The sequence below is a fragment of the Crassostrea angulata genome, chromosome 7 (genome assembly GCF_025612915.1).
Source record: "Crassostrea angulata isolate pt1a10 chromosome 7, ASM2561291v2, whole genome shotgun sequence".
In the NCBI taxonomy this organism is placed as follows: domain Eukaryota; kingdom Metazoa; phylum Mollusca; class Bivalvia; order Ostreida; family Ostreidae; genus Magallana; species Magallana angulata.
Window position 1 is genome coordinate 59,999,299 of NC_069117.1, and position 13,425 is coordinate 60,012,723.

Genomic DNA, 13,425 nt, shown 5'->3' on the forward strand with positions numbered 1-13,425 from the left:
GATAAACATAATTGCCCTTATACCAGGCCAAGTTGGTGCAAATTATTAACAAATTATCCCCGAAAAGATTGTTTGTTGGGAAGGAAATTGTCAGGGACATAACTTGAGCACGCTTAACAATTTTTAAAAGAAAGCTTATATATAAAACAGACCAAATTGTACAGCAAAACATTCAAATATATGACAAGCAAGAGAGGACAAAACAAATCCCCCCCCCCCCGCCCCGCCCCATCTAAAAAAAAATCAATTTACACATAAAATTATATTACAAGACTCTACTAAATTGTCGTAATCGAAATAAGACAAATTCAACAGTTCAGAGGGAATAAATCAAATAATTAAAACAAAATGAAATTAATATACTAAATATAGATTAAAAATTCCCACAAGAAACGTACATTGTATACATAAGTTTTCCTTCAAAATGGGGTGTTGCTAAAACGCACAACGTAAACCGGAACGGAAAGCGGAACGTAATGGAATACGGAAAATATTATATAATGTTATTTACTCGATAGATGTGTTAAATAAGTTAAAAACGATATATTTTATCTATTTTTAAAAATGGAGTCGTTTCACCAAGTAACGTAAGTAAAATTCAGTATTCGAATATTTGTTCTTAAATACAGATTCAGTCTTGTATCAAAGACCCTGTATTAAAGATCAATACATTCACTTTATTATTGTCTTAATAGTAATACAATACCTAAATGACCACTGGTGGCCCATAGGCAACCCCACACTCAGTTTTCAATCCATACATTTTTCCCACCACCCTTAATCCGATAAAAGGTTATTTCATTTAAAGTTGTATACAAAGCAGTAACACAAAAACTGATGATTTCTGTTAAATGATAATGGTAAAAAATTTTAACGTGATTGTGCACAGTTATTAATTGCTGGTGAAAACAGAGCACGTCAAGGTCAAGATCTAGTAAATGAGTGTCGATTTGGTGATAGAACCATTATGACGTCATAATTGATTTGAAGAATCATTTTCCCGCGTACTTTACGGCTCTAAAGAAATTATGTAGAAAATTAAACATTTTCTTGACATTTTATGTTAAATTATGGGAAAAGTACTCCCGATACCTATATTCAATTTGACATCATTTTAAAGAGTAAGTCAAGAGCTTATTTGGTGGAATTTTTATAGAGACTGTGGGCATTCTAGATATATTTTAATAGTCAAAATTGGACTAAACCTTATTTCCTTCATGTTTCATTGAAAATGACAATTTAAAACATAATTTTTCATTGTGTTTACCAAAAATGTTAGCCCCGGTACACCCTATCAAACAAAGCTATTGTTATTAAGCATCATAGAAAGAATTTATATCTTAAATTTTATAAACCTGTAGGCACCTTTCATATACTAGATCTTGACCTTAAAATAAAGTTATCTAATTTTTAAAAAAATATATATATGATAAGACTTAATTTCAAATTTAACCATTTTCAATATTTCCCTATTATTACGACAGATGTGAGGGAATTCGATTTTGGCACATGTCAGAGTCAGTGTTTGTGAGGATGTGTCAGATAGTTGGAACCTCACAACAGGTGGCCCTCAGGAGGGAGACAATGGACATCAAGGAGATGGTGGACAGACGAGTGATGCCTAATGATCATGGGATCATTGAGATGGTGAGTGGAAGTAGGAGAGAAGGGTTCAGACTGGAGGGATCAGATCTGGATATTATGTACTGGCCAAAAAACCACCGTGTGATCATGGACATGTCTCAGTCTGAGTATTACAACACTGCCAATACAACCTTGATTCTCTCTGACAGTTCTGAGAGTCCACCAGGATTCACTCTACTTCAGTTACTGACACCACGTGCAACCAGAGATGTCTTCTCAGCATGTGTCAGATTGAATGACAGAGTCTATATATCTAGCTCTACATACAGACAGTTAACTTGTTCTTCAGTATTTCCTAATTCTACTGTACATGGACCCTGTGGTAGTGGTGTTATAGGAGTAGCAGAATATGACACTGCCTACTGTTTTGTTTGTGACTTTTGGCCTCCGTCTGCCTCCTCATGGATAGCAAGATGTCACTCATGGCCTGATCCTGAAGTTGTCAATGACATTGTCAGAAATGGATGTCACTTTGTAGCAATAGGACACCCATTAGGACCCCATGAACATGAAGAATGGAGAATTTCTTTCTCTCAGGCAGAATATAAACTAGTGTACTCAATGAACCACTGCCAGTTTTTGATTTATGGATTGTTAAAACTTTTTTTAAAACAAGTAATGAGTCAACTATCAGAAGAATGCAATAAACTGTTGTGTTCATATCACATGAAAACAACAGTTTTCTGGGCGATTCAACAAAACACACTACCTCACTGGTATCCACAAAATCTCTTGGCCGGTTTCTGGGTCTGCTTTAAACTCCTCCTCAAATGGGTGTATCAGGGGGTTTGTCCAAATTTTTTCATTCCACAAAACAACCTGTTTCTGACAAAGGTCCATGCCTCAGCACAAAACAGATTGTTCCTACAGTTACATGGATTGTACAAGAAAGGTCTGGCCTGTCTGTTACAGAGTTCCTCTATCAGGTCCTACATCATTGATGTCCTGTACAATCCTAGACTTTCTATTTGTACAAATGAAAGTATAATGATGTCTGAATTTGATTATGATGCAGAGCTTGTCTTGGAGTCCAATGGAGCTAATCCTCATAAAGTAGACCTATTTGACCTTACCAAAGCCATACACACAATAGAACAGTTGCTAGAGTCACCCCTGACACACTATCAACTTGTTACATTACAGAATCTTACAACCTCATTATTTCGGAATACTGCATTTCAGTTTCACAATACATTTATGTACACTAACACAGGTATCAACAAACAGATGTATATTGCAGACAAAACTTTCTGTCACATGTTGAAATTAGCAGCCAAGTTTGGGTGTATTTCTGACATGTTGTACATTGCCATGTATTATTACAAGACACTCAGATACAGGGAAACTTTATCTGTTCTAGAGATGACAAAGGTCAAGTTAGCACAGCCATATCTGATGTATAGAGGACATGTAGACAGAGAGAGGTATACTGAGGCTGTAGGGGGACAGTCCTGGTCTACAAAGATCAGACAGGCTGTAGCATGGGATATCATACTTCACAATGAAATCTGTTATATCAGTGAACTAATACCAGAACAACAGTCTGCTCTACAGAAAAGATGGCCTACATTAAATATCTCAGTGTTTGTAATGTTACACTTCCTAGAGTTCTTGTGTTACAGACACATTGATACAGCATTATCACAAGCAGCTCTAGATGAGCTACAGGTCCTAGTCCACCATGATCAGGGACTGTATGTACATGATATACACAGAGACATCTCCTGGGAGATCCTGGGGATCTGTCAACAGATTACAGGGAACCTCCACGCTGCTCTATACTCATACCAACAGTCACTGATCACACAGTATCCATTGAACAACATACAAACTGCTACAAAGAAGAGAATATATGATATAGTAGGAACAACCTAGCAGCAGCAAATAAATGAGTACAGACTATCAGTTTCAGATTGAAGCCATTTACAAAATTTATATAAACGTTCCGATTTCTGTTAAACCACACAACGGAAAGTGACATCCTCAGAGCATTACATTTTTGTTTTGAATCACAAAGCTGTCAAAAGCTGAGGGTAGATATTTGTACATGTAGAGATTTTAGTGGACGTTGGTTAATGTACAATTATTTTTAGTTTACACCCGTGTTAAAAAATATATATTTGAAATACATATATTTAACTTAACATACATAAACTAATATTGTATCATGTTGTTTATCAAAGTTAGCCATTGAACAATTAATTTTGAGAATAGCAAAACGAGAGAGAGAGAGAGAGAGAGAGAGAGAGAGAGTATAAAAGAATTGTATTTAGTGAAACAATAAAGTGCCTTTTTGATGGTTCATGCGGGTTAAAAAAGGTGGCGACATTGCGGAAAAAATACACGTTACAACGCGGGTTATGCATTTTTTTCCTGCATTAATCGCTATATTCATAACCGGCATGAATCAACAAAGAAAGCATTTTATTGCTTAATATATTAACATATTTCTTTTAAATATTTGATTGTAAAAAGTTATTTAATGCAGTCAATGATTTTTCTTATGTCGCTGTTCAATAAACGGGGCGTGAAGATTTAAGTCTGGCTGTTTCTATTTAATATGACATAGGACCGACGACATCCAAAAATCAGCATTACATGCTTATATTTATATTTTCATACTGATGTCTATTTGTATGAAATATTGGGTATTGTCGCTTTAAAGCCATTATTTGCGCTCTTAGTCAGGGATATGAAATATACATGGAACAGTCATATCAACATGTTATTTACTTAGCTTCCGAGACAAAAAGTATAGTGCCAGAAACTTTGTAGAGAAAAACATTTTTTATTAAGAAGTAGATATATATTAATGATTGTTTATCAAAAGTACATATCAAATTGGTTATGTAAAATTGAAAGTTTCATTTTATCTTACAAAAATAAATATACCCAAAACAGGTGAAGACGTTTTTATCTGTGCTCTTGGCGCATGAATTAGCAAAGTGTATTCATTGAAAATTGAACATCGCAGATTTCCAATGCGAAACATAAGGGGAAATATACACTGAATGTAAAAATATTTTTTTAAACTTCTCAGAAATTGTCTATTGATTTTAAATATCTGTTCCATTTAGTAACGAATCGATGTATTCAGTGTATATAGTCATTTTATGAAGGTCTTCAATAAGATATGAATTTCTGTTATTTAATTCAAAACAGTAAAAAAAAATTACACTGATCTTAACGAAATATGCAATTATTTTCTAGAAACAGTTTTATACAATTCCTGTTGTCGATTTTAATTCATCATCAAAAAATGACAGACAATGACGTAGACAGGCCTACGAAACATTACTATTTGACAGAACAATAGCGAAAGGCCAAGCTCTTGTTAATATGGCTCTAGGTTTTAGGTCTGTTAAACTGTTCCAAAATATGAGGGATAGGTTTCATCCCATAGGCGTCGGAACCAGGAATGAGGAGTGTTAACCCCTCCCCCCCCCCTTTTCAGCATAACCAAAGATCTTTTTTTGGCTTGTCAAGATTTTTGATAAGTCTAGCCCCCCCCCCCCCCCGCCCCGCCCCGCCCAATCACCACTTTCAATTTGCATCCGACGCCACTGCATCCCATCCATGCCAACCCAAGTAATGTATCTAATAAATATGTGTGTGTGTGTGTGTGTGTGTGTGTGTGTGTGTGTGCTGTTTAAGTAAACCTTTTTTCACATTGCGATTTGTGTTATTACTATAAAATTATAGTACATGCATTCCAGTTATAGATCTTTCCTACTATTATACAAATATTGACTGGGGCAAGGGGCAAATTGATTATATTAGCCCCCGAGGGACGACGCGAAGCTGAGGGCAATATATTCGTCCAAAGTGACCCGTGCTGTACTTGCACAAACTTTTTTTAGAATAGTATAATAACTAGAAAGTCGTCGACGCTGTATTATTTTCTTGTTTATTTGCCTTACAAAAGTTCCTGGCTTTTGTGGTTATATCATAAATTTCCTTTAGCACTGTGAGGGCTTTATTGCCTCGAACACACAAATTGGTTTTCAACATCTTGCTCTGTTCTTCGGAGAATTAACGGACTCGTCAGTCAAATTTGGGTAGGTAATCTTTACAGGAGCACTTTTATAGGTATGGAGAGGGTTGCAGATGGAAGGTTTATAGTAGATAAGAGACTGAACATTACGTTGTCACGATATTATATACTGGTATTTTCTGTGATTTATTTTTTCATCATTTGTCATCTTAACTCAGACATTAAAAAACCTTGTTAAAAAATTGATCGTCATTTCAAATGTGAAGCCACCTCATAGTATGGGCTTAAGAGGGAAGCTGTCCAAAAGGGAGCTATTCTTAAGTGAAGGAATGAACGATTAAAAAAAAATAATAGTCTTCATTGTTCCATGGACATATATGTGTATATGTACATGTAGTATATACTATAGTTGATTAAATCCACGTTCTTTACATATTAGGTATTGTTACTACCTACCTGGTATTCGAATCAAACGCGTGAAGTAGTCAATGAATGACCATTTGCATTTTTCAAAAAAGGACCAGATTTGCTCACAGGCACCCAACGTTATATACATGTATATATATATATATATATATATATATATATATATATATATATATATATATATATATATATATATATATATATATATATATATATATATATTTTCAAAAAAGAAAATACCCAAAACCTAATGCTATATATATATAGATTCTTTATAATGCGAAGTCCCACTTATCGCATTTGTGGCGAAAACAAAGAGCTAAATTGACTGGTATCACACGAAACGACTATTTAAAACGTATCTGTAATGTTTATTTACTAGTAGGACACAACTTATTTTCAGCTTTATGTTTGAGTTGTCTCCCTTTGTATTAATTTCAACTCATTATTGATATGAGAGAAATTAATAAACAGTCAATGAAGTGAGCTCACCCCAGCACAGAATGTCATTCATTGAATAGGACAAGCACAATTGTAAGCTTATCAGTTCCATGATTGTTTGGGCGAAAACAAATACTAGAAACAGTGGTGCCAAGAAATAAATATTCAGTGTTGAAGCAGCTTTCCAAATGAATAAAAAAAAGAAAACAAGAACAGTATTATGAATACAAAACAACAACAAAAAAGAGATTTGATGGTTCAGTTAAATGTCCGATCTCTTCCGGAACATTATCGTCGTCCGATCTCTTCCGAAACATTAGTGTCTTTCGATCTCTTCCGAAACATTATCGTCGTCAGAGTCACACTGAAATCTTCCAATAGAGGCGAAGCTTTGGGACACACATATTCGCTCCAAGTACTCCCGGACTCCGTACCCTGTGGCCAGCTGTATTGAGTTGGTCCCATCATTGGTCCGCTGCAGAGGGTCAAGGTGAAGATCTTCAACTAGAAATCTCACCAGGTCAAGGTCGTCTGTGGTACAGGCAAAGTGAAGAGCCGTGTACCCGTCTGCAGTAGCAGCAGAAGCTAGCTCCGGACACCTAGCTACGACTAGTCTAGCTACATCAAGATATCCTCTGTGACAAGAAACATGCAGTACCGTTTCCCTTTTTGTGGTGACCTTGGCTAGGTTAGCGTGCTTCTCTACGAGAAGGGTAATTATTTCAATGGACCCTCCCCTTGTTGCATAATGAACAGGAGTAGCTTTTTTGTTGTCTTCCATCTCTACGAGTGCTGGGTAGCTGTCAATCAGGAAGGCGGTGATGTCGAGATTTCCACTGGCACATGAGAGATGAAGAGCTGTCGCTTTCTTCGTTGTTATCGCGTATGGGTCCGCTCCGCCATGAATTAGGTACTCAGCAAGATCCTTAGTCCCTCCACACGCCACCGAATGCAACGGTGTATAATTATGTTTGTCTCTTGATGTGAACAGACTTACATCTCCATTTCCGAAATATTTTGCAACTTCAGTTTCACCATTTTTACAAGCTATATAAAAGACAACACTATTCTTTTGCGTCTGGTCTTGTCCAGTAGTAGACCTGTCATCAACTCCTATCTCAACCATTCTATTCACGATTCGACGATTTCCTCCCGTGATGGCTGCTTTCAGTAGGATTAAGAAACTTGATTCTTTCGTGCAACTAACAAGTTTGGGGAAATTTTCTATAACGGTGTCCACAACCTTTTCATCGCCAGACAAACAAGCTTCGTCTGCAATTGTTACATCATAACTAAAGTCGTCTGCTAACTTACTCTGTATCCGTGCGAACTGGTCGAAGTTCTTTCCAAGACGAATCAATATTTCTCGAAGAATGGCAGTATTCTTACTTTTTATTCCACTCTGAACGGTTTCAATGTCCGGTCTAACATTCTTGTTCAGAAGAATCATTGCCAGAGTCAAATTATTTTCACACGATTTGTCCAACAAGCTTTTTCTTTGTCCAATCTTGTCAGCAATGGATAACATGTGTTCAACCACCCTTATGTTACCGTTGGTCATGGCATATTCGATGATTCCTTTGTTAGTCGCATCTTGCAAGAGAAACGTTTCTTCCCATTTATTTCCCCTCAGAAAGTGTGCAAAATATTCAACAAATTTATTTTCCTCCCACACTGACATCTTAGATAACACTTCCAAGGTCTCTTCTTCTCTCTTTGATAAGCTGTTACAGATTTGCTTGCTCAAAGCTTTATAGCAGCGGTGCTCCAACAACACATCGTCTTTGAATCGACATAAATCACTTCCAGTGCGCATTTTCGGAAGTAGTGATAGTTCACAAGTCTTGATCACGGGCTTCAGGTCTATCCTGCCCAGAAGACACACCACTGCCTTCTGTACAGCGGGATGAGTAAAGGTCCACTGACTGGTGACTCGATCAAACTGTAGAAAGGTTCCCTTGACTCGGTGAATCAGACACTTGATGTCTTTTCTTTCACAAACAAGAACCTCGTAATGATCTTCGAATGTTCTCCACAGAACAGTGTTCCTTTTGCTGATAATGCTGTAAAGCTGTCTCTCAGACAGTGTTCCATTGCCAAGTAGGACTAACGCGAGTGGCGCCAATCTTGACGGTTCCACTTTCTGGATAAGTTCTAACACACTCTGTATGAAGATCTGGGGATCTCGGAAGAAACATAGGGGGTCTTTATGGAGAGAACAATTATTGTACAAAATTTCACAACATTTTGGAAATCCAAATGGTAGAGCAGAGTTTATCAGATCTACACCCTGTGTATTATCTAATATGAAAAAGGGAACAACGTACATGTTAAGAAATAACTTCTTCTCTTCAAAGGTTAGATTGTTGTCGCCATGGCTTATGTCGATCAGTGCAGACTGGAAGAGTTTACTTTCGAAAAGACAATTTGGCAGATATCCATAACTGTCCTCAGGCATTGTAATAATGACATAATTGTTTCTTTTATTGACCTGTAGGGCGGAAGCAAGCCGCTGGAGTTTCTCAATCCATTCTTTCTTGTACTCAAGAGATACGCTATCCAAATCAAACAGACCATCAATCAAAATCACGGAATTATTTTCTCCAATGGCTTCGTCGAAGTCGGTTACCTCAAGGATGCAAAGTGGAGTCATCCAGTCATGTTTGTCTGTGAGGTCGTAGAGTAATTTCATCGCCATGGATGATGTCCCATCTCCTGGCTTAGACTTAATCAGAAGGAATTTGTTCTTTAGAAGTGTCTCCTTTGCTTTCATGTAAGCTCTAGTTTCAATGAATACTTGAAACAAAGTCTTCCTTTCCTCTAGCTGAGACTGTGTCTCTTCTGTAAATATGAACAAAAGTAGAAAGAAAAGAAATTTGAAATAAATGGTATGACGGACCAATTTTGCCTCCATTTTCCAGTAATATTTTAGTATCTGAAGACTGATTTCTAATATAGAAACTTGTGCATACCTTGAAGAATCGCAAGTCGAGATTGCAAGTCATTCAAAAATCTTCTTTTCTGTTTCGTTTTCCCTAAAAATACGTAATATAAAAGCACTGAAAGGTTTAACACTGAAAACAGCGGTTAACATTATATCTGTTGACAAAATTTTACCATTCCGCCGAGGACTTATGATCGTCTGCTGTCCATTTATTGTGACGTTGGAATTTCTGATGACGATGGCTTTCTCTGGGGCCTCATCATTATAGTTGGCGGCGTCTACATAAAATGAGCTAATATTCGTTAATCTGATTTGTAATTTCAGGTTAGTTCCTTTTATAACGTTTTGCACTATTGTTCAATTTGCTCTTACTTTTAATTTTCTTTTCCTTTGCTTTGGACACTGCGATCTGTGGGAATCTAGATGTGTGGACTGTTCTTGATTTCCTGTCATTATTTCCATTAAATCTTGGGACTTCATCTTTTCTAGGTGACATCAGAGTTGCAAAATTTTCTCTCGTCTTTTCTCGGAAAGTACGCTGAATCTTTCCATTTCTTGTGTGACGTTCAGCTGCTCTTTTTGAATTGTCTTGTCCTCTGCTCCAAACAGATGATAGTGGCAAAGAAGTGTTCTGCGCGTCACTTTCAATTTCGAAAGATGACTGGTTAGGTAGAAGTGGAAGCACTAGGGGGATGGCGCCTAAATTTGAAAATAAAACGACTTTAATAGATGGTTATAATATCTTTTCTTAACAAACTTGCATGCACCACTGAAAGCTACTCTTCATTTTCATAACTAAGATGCAATCACTGAATAGGAAAAATAATTCAAATGCGCGGTAAAGGGTGAGTCAGTGGATTCCATTTGCTTTAGGATTTGCTATAGGAACTTGAAGTCTTAACCAAAATTCCGACAAGGTGTGAAATCAATTAATTCTGATTTCTAAACATCAGTTTCATGGAGAGTGTCCACAACATGTACTTATTTACGTCAATTCATACCCGGTCTCAAATACAAAACATGTTTTAAAATAGCAATTTCTTTGCCTCTTAAATCTGTTAAAAAGGCGTGATAAATAAAAAAACCCACTAAATAAATAAAACCATTACAACATGACAATTACTTGTCAATTTGTAACATTTTCTCATCCATTACCTGCATATTCTATGTTTACACCCACTCAGTAAATATAAGTATGACATTAGGATGTTGTGGTTGCATTGATATTCTTTGAACACCATTTTTGGGAGTTGACTTGAATTAACTCTCCTATGCAGTTACTCAGACAAACCGAAAGTGAAACAGTGTTTGGACCTCAGCACAAATCATTGCTGCTGACAAGACTTAGTTCTTGAAAATAATTGATGAATTCGATGTAATGTATGCTAATACCTTGAAAATAGTAAGATTTTAAATGGTACGAACAATTTAAATATTTTTTGTCGTCGTATGTATTCCTGCGCCAGAGTTCAATATGGTCTCGTTCAACTCGACGGTCGACCGTCTCCGTAAATCCTTGTCGGAGATTTACGGTGTCAGACGAGCGTTTGGTTGAACGAGACTAGAGTTCAATATTGCTTGGATCCATGCAATTTTCGAGAAATATTTCTATTACTGATACATACTTTGATTGAATTAATTTTATCTTTAAATATTATTTAACATGATTCCAATGGGGGTTTCTCGACATTCTTGTCGAAAAAGTACAAAAAATCATTTATAAAAATGTGCGTAATTCAAATTAGAAAACTACATGTACTTGTCATGCAAAATAACATATCAGTGATTTTAAAATACAAAATCAACTCCCATCAGTTCTTCAGTACTTTGATTTTTTTTTATTTCGTTGAGCTGATCAACGAAATCGAACGTTCGCCGACTTGCAATTATACTTCCAACGTAATGTATTTATACAATCATTGGCCACAAAACTATGTATCCTTGAGAGTGTTATTTTTACTGAATAGTCCACGAAAACTAATGTTCACAAATATTAATAAACCATAGTATATTCGTTACATAGCTATGTAGCGACCGACAAGTACATGTATAGGATTACACACTGCCATGACACTCCCGATATCCCCCCGTACCCGGTCACTAGATGATTCTGTAACCAGTGATGTTCAATGGCGGTGTGTAGTGATTTTTACCCGTACCATTATATTTCAAGGGTAACCCGTTTGTTGCTAAGGGGTATTTCCAAAAATAATGATGAACTCTGAACGAAGTCTCTTTTCGGCACTGATGTTGTCTTGGTGAAGGTGAAAAAGACACGAATTACAATGACGTACATTGCCTATGCCAAATTGGTCCGAAAAAAATCTAGTAATTGAGGAGGCTGGATGGTCAACATATTGTCCATCTACTAAACCTCTAAATTTTATAAATGAAAGAAACATTATTCAATTCAAAATTATCAAGTTAGCTCTTAATTTTAAATCTTTTCTTTTTACAGATACCTTCAAAGACATTTAATTAATATCACTCTAGATCCCGTCCTATAATTCTGTACACGTTGAGTAAACTATACTTACTTTGCTGCCTCTTTTTCCGGGTGACGGGTCGGTGTGGGGGGAGGGGACGGGGAGTGGGGGCCTGGTCCTCTTCATCAGAGGACATTGTACGCCATGGTATCTATAACACTCCTCATATTAAGACATACCTCACTTTATTTAACACACGAGCCAATGCAGAAGAAAGCAATACACAATTAAAGATTATGTTACCCAAAACCTTTTCAACTTGTGAAAACAAACGTGCCGTTTCACTGCACGGTATTGTTTGATTGTTATATTGCCCTGCGTTGCAATTCAATTTTCCAAATGAATTTCATTTTAAAAAGATTAAATTGTATGCTTTGTCATTGAATACACGTACTGCGTTGTATCGGTCTGTTTGTAAGACCACATCGCTCCAATCTTTAATTACAACTACGCTACAAGCATCATGACTAGCAAATTTTTCCCCCTGGAACAGACGCGAACCTGGTATTTCATTATTTTCGGGAAGGTAATTTGATTTGGTTAAAATTTGAGGAAAAGAAATGAAAATCTGACTTTAACTATAAAGAAAAAAAACATTACACCTTGGAAAAAGATTAGAATCCTTTGAAATTAGTCATGGGGTCTGCCAAAGGAGATATCTGACCCGAGTGACGACGGAATTAGATTTAAGACGACCCATTTTTTAATCACGGGAAAGATGCGACTTTTTCTTACCATAGTATCTTCAGGACCCCCCACCCCCGGGTCAGCACCCGTCTTAAAGTGGACGCCAAAATTATATTAAGTATCTTGCAAAACAAAGACTGGGCTGCAATTAAGCATTCTGTCTTTTTTTTTTTTGCCTTCTCCTGAAGTAGACGAGGATTGACAATGTATATGATAAATTGAGAAAATAAAACCTGACAGAAGTGGAGAGACTGGCAATGCTTACAATTTGAATAATGATGTACGTTTTACAATCTGAGTCAAACGTATTACATGTATGTATTTACACAAATTATAAATGAACTTACAAAATACTTGTACATCTACGTATTAACAACAATCTGGTTATTATATAGAAGTAAATTATGAATGTACGTCTACATATATATAATTCTTATGTATCTACTAGTACAGCAAAGGGTTATTAAGTAAATTATGAATGTAACAACAAAGTACTTATACAGTGTGCCCCATAGTATACATCATTTTCTCTATAAAAATAACTTTTAAATTTCACAAACATTCATAAGTTTTTGACAAGTTGGGCATTGTTTATAAAAACACAACATAGAGAGTACGTTCAATTGACGTCCTTTTGTCCATGACAACGTCAAATTGATGAGTAAAATTCCTCATGCACAGCAGCATCGTCTAACTATTTGTAGATTCAAATATATACCTGCACACAAAATCCATATTTATTAAAAACAAATCCTATATCATCCTCATCCCCTCAACCCCCCCCCCCCCCCCACCCCCAAAAA

At 36.3% G+C, this 13,425-nt stretch overlaps 2 protein-coding genes across 3 annotated transcripts; one reads left to right on the forward strand and one right to left on the reverse strand.

Moving 5' to 3' along the window:
• The first annotated feature begins 406 nt into the window (after positions 1-406).
• LOC128156829 (uncharacterized) lies at positions 407-5,037 on the forward strand. The gene is made up of 2 exons (XM_052819137.1): positions 407-587; positions 1,485-5,037. Exons 1-2 carry the CDS (start codon positions 565-567, stop codon positions 3,517-3,519), a joined length of 2,058 nt encoding a protein of 685 aa, XP_052675097.1. The 5' UTR covers positions 407-564; the 3' UTR covers positions 3,520-5,037.
• A 1,377-nt stretch (positions 5,038-6,414) lies between these two features.
• Positions 6,415-12,145, reverse strand: LOC128156828 (uncharacterized). Of its 2 annotated transcripts, XM_052819135.1 has the most exons (5): positions 11,987-12,145; positions 9,822-10,148; positions 9,623-9,727; positions 9,478-9,540; positions 6,415-9,346 (listed from the first exon to the last, which is right to left on the reverse strand). In XM_052819135.1, exons 1-5 carry the CDS (start codon positions 12,069-12,071, stop codon positions 6,822-6,824), a joined length of 3,105 nt encoding a protein of 1,034 aa, XP_052675095.1. In that variant the 5' UTR covers positions 12,072-12,145; the 3' UTR covers positions 6,415-6,821. The 2 variants fall into 2 exon arrangements, with proteins under 2 accessions (XP_052675095.1, XP_052675096.1); XM_052819136.1 differs by lacking the exon at positions 9,623-9,727.
• Positions 12,146-13,425: the final 1,280 nt, after the last annotated feature.

What these genes read in the sequence shown, in the direction of transcription:
- LOC128156829 (XM_052819137.1), top strand. Translation starts at nt 565, where the DNA reads ATGGAGTCGTTTCACCAAGTAAC. An exon ending in GAGTCGTTTCACCAAGTAAC is followed by an intron (nt 588 to 1,484) that starts GTAAGTAAAATT and finishes TTATTACGACAG; the next exon opens with ATGTGAGGGAATTCGATTTT.
- LOC128156828 (XM_052819135.1), bottom strand. Translation starts at nt 12,071, where the DNA reads ATGTCCTCTGATGAAGAGGACCAGGCCCCCACTCCCCGTCCCCTCCCC. An exon ending in AAAGGAAAAGAAAATTAAAA is followed by an intron (nt 9,728 to 9,821) that starts GTAAGAGCAAAT and finishes CATTTTATGTAG; the next exon opens with ACGCCGCCAACTATAATGAT. An exon ending in CATAAGTCCTCGGCGGAATG is followed by an intron (nt 9,541 to 9,622) that starts GTAAAATTTTGT and finishes ACGTATTTTTAG; the next exon opens with GGAAAACGAAACAGAAAAGA.